General features: G+C 54.0%; 2 gene segments (V, D, J or C); both read right to left on the minus strand.

Moving 5' to 3' along the window:
• Positions 1-1,161: 1,161 nt before the first annotated feature.
• LOC123348582 lies at positions 1,162-2,349 on the minus strand. The segment is given in 2 exon segments: positions 1,162-1,737; positions 2,235-2,349. Coding segments are annotated over 2 exon segments (354 nt in total).
• Positions 2,350-3,689: 1,340 nt separating this feature from the next.
• Positions 3,690-5,448, minus strand: LOC123348545. The segment is given in 2 exon segments: positions 3,690-4,938; positions 5,242-5,448. Coding segments are annotated over 2 exon segments (336 nt in total).
• Positions 5,449-6,357: the final 909 nt, after the last annotated feature.

The following is a 6,357-nucleotide window of genomic DNA, read 5'->3' on the forward strand; positions in this document are numbered from 1 at the left end:
AAACCTACCCTGATAAGCAGCAGCTGAGTGCCTGCTCCGTTCCTGTGATGTTCAGCACAGCATCTCCTGGGGAATGGAGAGGCCTCTTGGGTCGTCAGGGACTAGAACTGCTCTGGGGAACTGAGGCACCCAGTGATTAGGGAGGGTGTTTTCATAGGAGCCAAGCACTCAACGCATATTGCAGTTTTAATGGGATTCGGGCACCTGACTCTGTTGGTCTCCTTCCAAAATCCAAGCCTAAGTCACTTGCCTAAAGTCACAAAGTCTGTGGCGTAGCCTGGAAACGAGATCACGTCTCCTGAGTGACAGTCTAGTGGCTAAAAAAGCACCAGACCTTCCTCATCCCCACATTATTATTATCTCAATACTGGAGTAACTCAGTGCAACTCTGTGGCCTGTTCGGTGCACAGGAGGTCAGATTAGATCCTTGCCGTCTTTAAACTCTATGAGTTATTATTATAGCACCTGGAGACCCAGCTGAGATCAGAGCCCTTTGTGCCAGGCGTTGTACAGACACCGAATAAAAGACAGTTCCTGTCCCCCCGAGCTCAACAGACAAAACCTCCACAAACATACAACAGAACTGAAGTGAGCTGGGGGAGGGGCATTGTGCCGGACTCCGCAGAGACCCCCAGGAACTGAGATCCCTGTTACTCCGGGCACTGCACGGACACCATGGGGAAAAGCCCCCACCCTGAGACACTCACAGACTAGACAGACAAACTGCCCCTAGACTTACAGTAGAACTGAATGGACAGTATCACTGACAAGGGTGTCAGCTGCCTCTTCATTGCTGCTCCGGGTTATCCCTCAGCGCACTGAGGCCAAGGGATGGTGCTTTTCCCTGCCTCCGGGACAGCAATGCAGAATCTGTCTGCAGCCCTCTTTGCTGGAGGGATCAGACACATTAATGAGCCCAGCCAATCAGGGACAAACCCCTAGTCTCAAAAAACCAGAACCATGCCCTGGAGTAACCCTTTGCCTCTGGTGTCTTAGGGGAAAAGCTGCCCTCTGCCGGGCACAGAGACAATAGACAGGTGCAACTTTATTAACTTCAATCTCCTTCCTCTTCGTTAGAAATGCTGCCCCCTCCTGGCCAGAGACGTACACACTGAAGTGAACCCCCCTGTGGTTGTCATTGTTGGTATATTTTGTGTCTGTGTTAAATAGGTCCCTTTTCGCTGGGTTTAATAGTCTAACTTGCCTCCCCCTGGACAAAGGGGTGATCCCCAGAGCTGGGCTTCATGGGAACGGGCAGTGCCAGCTATGCACAAACACTCTGCCGCTGTCTCAGCCTTGTGTTCCAGAGCCCTGTAATGGAAGGCGAAGCCCGCTCAGAGATGCACTGTGTAAGAAGTAGGTGGTGGTGTTGTGCCGCCAGCCAGCCTGACAGTTACCCTCTAGCTGGGGAGTTTTTGCACAGGCTGCCAGTGCTCCTGTGTCACTGTGTCGCCACGGCGCAGAAGTAGGTGGCTGCGTCTCCCAGCTGTGATTCTCTGATGTGCAGGGAACTCAGCCGCTTCCCCTTGTCGAGCTCCGCGGTGAGGTTGGGCTCCTTGGTTTGTTTCTCATCGGACACCAGAATCAGCAGGGAGACAGGCTGGCCTCCGGGCAGCTGCCTGAACCACTGCACACTCCTGAAATTACTCATCGTGTAGTGGCAAGAGATGCTGCCGTTCTGCCCTTCCCGAGTGACCTCAGACAGGTTCTGGTGCACCTCGGCCTGGCAGCTCCCCCCTGTGGGCAGAAGAGAAAAGAAACACCCCATAGATGAAAGGGCCAGTTCACACACTGGCCGGATGCGAAGCCCAGGGGAGTTTCTCTTCATTTCCAGGGGCTTTGCATCTGGTCCACCACTGCTATTTTCCTACATTGCTGTATTCCTAGATAGCCATAATTTGGTGTTAGGGGTTGGGGTTAGGGGGTTAGCCCTAGATTATTGCTGGCTGCGAGATTCCCAAGGGCACAATAATAAGAGACAGCCCTTACTCCAAAGAGTTTACAGATTAAATAGCCAAGCAAAGGGTGGGAGGGGAAATTGAGGCACAGAAAGAGGAAGGAATTCCAGAGGGCCAGAGCTGGGAATTGAATTTAGGAGTTCTGTATCCCCACCCAGTACAGAGAACGGTGCCTGGCTAGCAAAGCAAAGAGAGAGTCAGGGAATTAGTCCTTGTGCTCTTATATCCACCATCACGTTCAGCGTCTTCTGTGGCGTTTCCTGCCCCCAGACTTACAGGGAATGTTCACCAGCAGTAGCAGCAGGCGTGGGAACAGCTGCCAGGGTCTCCCCATTGTCCCTCAGCAAAGAAGCTGTATCGCCGGGTGTTCCCCGTTCAGTACGAAAGGTTCAGCCCCCTCGCAGGTAGATTTACTTCTCCCTCTGGGGCAAATTTACCAGCTCCGCCTCCTGAACTAGGAGCCTCTTTGGTACCCACAGGTGGCAGCTCCGGGTAGCCTAACACAGCCGGGAAATGAGTCCCAGGGGGTCACTTTGCAGATCTGCTCTGAGCAAGTGCTGTGGGTGGGCGGAGCCTGGCTTCCAGACACAGATGGGTTGTGGGGAAGAGCGGGGGCCTCTTTCAAATTCGCATCCTTGCTGGGGCTACACGGCTTTACAGCGCCATGTGAATGGCCCACGGGACTACAGACAGACCCGGCCACAGGGCTTATTATAGCGATGGCGCAAACTGCTGAAGAGGAGCCTTTTCCCTCCCCTGAAATGTAACCTGTGACAGGGGATGGGTCACTTGCTGATTCCCTGTTCTGTTCATTCCCTCTGGGGCACCTGGCACTGGCCACTGTCCGGAGACAGGACACTGGGCCCCGAAAAACTCTCGTGGGGGCCCCTGCGGGGCCCGGGGCCTGAGGCAAATTGCCCCACGTGCCCCCCCTTCTGGGCGGCCCTGCCCTGCCCGCTGCTTTGTCCATCCCTCCCTCTTGCTGCACTGTCTGTTGTGCTGACACTCATCTCCGTGGCATGCGAGCGCTGAGAGTAAAATCGTTTCCCACACAGGCCCGAGGGCTCTACAAGTCTTTGCACGCACGCGCACACCCACCTCCCTGACAGGCTGCAGTGGGTTTTGTACTAGTGCAAGTACACGGCTGAGGGCCCAGGCTGGCTGCTGGGGAAGCTGAGCGAGCTGCACCGCTGGGTGGTTTCCAAGGACCCGGTGAAGGAATCTCCCTGTTCCCAGCCACCCGTGATCCTTAACATCATGAGCTGCGGGGAACCGCCTGGGACCTGGTGTGGGGGAAACAGGGCGAGGGAGGCCAGCGGAGGTCACGCCCAGGGAGGGGCGGGCGTTTGGCTGGAAGTCCCCTTACAGTGGAGGGCTGGAGATGAGCCAGCAGGAAACGGATGGAGTTTTACAAACAGCACGTGTCTGTTGTGCTCAGTAGAGCTGACACGAAGAGATGGGACTGGGGTAAACTCAGTTCTTTGCTTGTAAAATACCAAGGGACGCCAAGCTCTTAAATCCTGCCTGAGGGTGAGAGGGAAGGTGTGTCAGTGTGCGAGAGAGAACAGCAAAGCTCAGAGAACTAAAGGGTGCGATACCTCGCAGCAGTGCAGTGAGCAGAAGCAAGTCCATGGGTGCTGTGGGGTCTGTCAGACCCTGCAATGAAAGGCAGGACTGGGTCCCTTTGCCGAGAGATCTAAGTCTGACACAGGACATTCTCTGAGTGTGGGATTCACTCTGGGGGCCAGGCTGTTTATCTAGGAGCGTGCCGCGTTGTTGTAGCTGTGTTGGTGCCAAGGTGGGTGAGGTCATATCTTTTAATGGACCAACTTCTGTTGGTGAGAGAGAGACGATTCCCAGCGGAGGAAGAGCTCTCTGTAGCTGGAAAACTTGTGTCCCCAACAGAAGATGGTCCAATCGAGGATATTATCATCTCGAGTGTGAATGGAGCTGTTTACCTCTGAGATTAAGTGTGTGTGTGTCATGGTGTGTATGCATAGCTATCTATATTTCTGAGTGTGTATGAAGGGGGGATATATGTCAGAGACTATGCGTGTGTGTGTGATTTCAGTGAGTAGGTTTCTGGCTTTGTGTTAGAATCTAGAGAGTGGTTGTATGTGAGAATGTGTGTGTGTGTGAGAGAGAGAGAGAGAGAGAGAGAGAGTACTTGTGCGAGTGTGTCCTGTGTGTGGCTGTATGTGAGAATGTCTGTGTGCATGTTACCAGTCTGACAGTGTCTGACCCGAACAACAGAGAAAATCGCATTGGAATGACTGAGTTCCCATGTTGTCTCCCCAGGGAATGCTTCCCCATCTGCTAGTGTTGTGGGGCAAGGAAGCTATTTTTTTTATATAAAACCACCAGATCCAGGCAATTGGGGAAGGCGAAAAGGTGAAAATGTCTATAATTTTTCAGATGATTCTTCAAGTTTCTTCCTTAAATTACTGACCCCTGTTCTCTTCTCTCCCCTTTATTCTGTTCACATCGCTCCTGTTCCGGTCCGTTCCCGTGTGTTCTCTTCAGTTCCATTCTATACTTATAGCCTCTCGCCGACTCTGTTCTACTTTCCTTTCTTCTCTTCTGTGCTCATATCCTCTGCTCTATTCTAACTTCTGCTTGTCTCCTCTCTCGGGTCCGTGTGCCCTGCCCCCACCCAGGGTTTTGTGACGGGCTGCCTGTGCTCACCTGGCACTGTGCTCCAGCGCGCACAGATACACAGCAGAGTCTGCCAGGCGGCTGCTGTTCAGGTACAAGAAGCTGCTTTTGGTTTTGGTGTCCAGGCTCATGGTGAAATTCTCTCGGGTGTCTCTGCCGCTAGAGGACAGGAGCGCCAGGAACCGCGGATGGCCCCCATGGGGCTGGCGGTACCAATGCACGCTGTCCTCGGTGCCCGTGTAGGAGCAGTTGAGCTGGATGGGTTCTCCTTCATTGGCAGCGACCTGGGACGGCTCCTGGGTCACCGTGTATTGGGCCAACGCACCTGGGGGGAGGAGGTTGGTTTTAGTCCAGGTTTTCTTGCTCAGCAGTGACAGGAAAATACATGCACCTCTGTGCAGACAAAGGAGAAAACAAGCGAACGAAAACCCACCTTTCCCTCTGTAATGTCTGCCTGTCCATCCATCCACCCTTCCCTCTGCCCATCCTCCCCTCCGCACTGTCCATCTGTCTACCCACGGGCGCCCATCCCCGTGGTATCGGAGCGCCTTTCTTTCAGAAAAGCCATTCCCCAACTGCCTGGAAATCCCAACCCGTGACGCCCTGCTCAGAGCAGAGCCTCGAATACCTGGAGCCAGCACCAGCAGCAAAGCGCCCAGGCTCATTGTCAGGGACTCAGCCGCAGAATGAAGTGGCTGCAGCTGAACCTGGATGAGGTGAAGCTGTGACACCGCTCAGCCTCCAGGGGTGGCCTTCAGGCTGGAAGCAACTCGGTACATTTACCCTGTTCAAGTGGGTGGGGGAGGGAAAGGGTTTTCCTTCTGAGAGCACTGGGCCTGGTCCTCCACCGGTGCAGATTAATTGGGTTCCATCAGAGTCATTGGGCCGGTTCCCCAGCCGGAGCAAACTGGCCACAGTTCCACTGGAGACCATGGGCAGATCCGTAGCTGATGTAAATCAGCGGAGCAGCATTTAAATCCGGGGCAGCTGGTCCGGTTTCTACCAATTAAGGCTCTATCCCTATAATTCATGGGTTTCCCTCTATGCTTTGCTCTCCTGGGTTAAGCAATATTTATGTAGCGGGCGCACACCGACATCAAGGAAGCAAAAAAAGATGGTTATAAGCCACTGGCCGAAGTGGGTAACACGGCGATGCGCCAGCCTGTCTCACTAGCAGGCACAGAAATGTATCAGGGATTTAAAAAAATAAAAAGATGAGGGGAAGCGAATGAAAACAGGATTTCAATGAATCGCGGATTGATGCAGCTGAAGGTGGTTGGAGTGGAATGGCCGCTAGGGGGCAGCAGCGGGTGAGGAATATGGGGCGAGGCCTGGTTTTACCCTCAGGTGTATCCCAGCCGAGAATGGCTTGGCCGATCCATTGGCCCTGGCGTCCCATCTCCAGAACAGGCTGGTGCCGCACTGTGATTACTCCAGCAGGGGCCTCCCTAGGCAGCGTGACAGGTGCTTTAAAAACAGATCGCCACAGAGGCTCCCTGCCCCTAAGACATTGCCTGTGCAGCAGGGAAAGGCAGACAAGCGGATGGGAGGGAAACATGCACAGAGAGTAGAAAGGACTTGCCCAAGTTCATATAGCAGCTCAGTGGCAGAGAGGGGCAGTCACCCTTAGACTGTAGGTTCTGTAGGGAAGAGACTGGGCTGGGGGGGGCTGTACTTCTACACCCCCTAGGGCAGGGTGAGGGTTTAGCGTTGTGGTGATTGTACCATTCGCATTTTGGTTACA

This window comes from Mauremys mutica, chromosome 13 (assembly GCF_020497125.1).
Source record: "Mauremys mutica isolate MM-2020 ecotype Southern chromosome 13, ASM2049712v1, whole genome shotgun sequence".
Taxonomy (NCBI): domain Eukaryota; kingdom Metazoa; phylum Chordata; order Testudines; family Geoemydidae; genus Mauremys; species Mauremys mutica.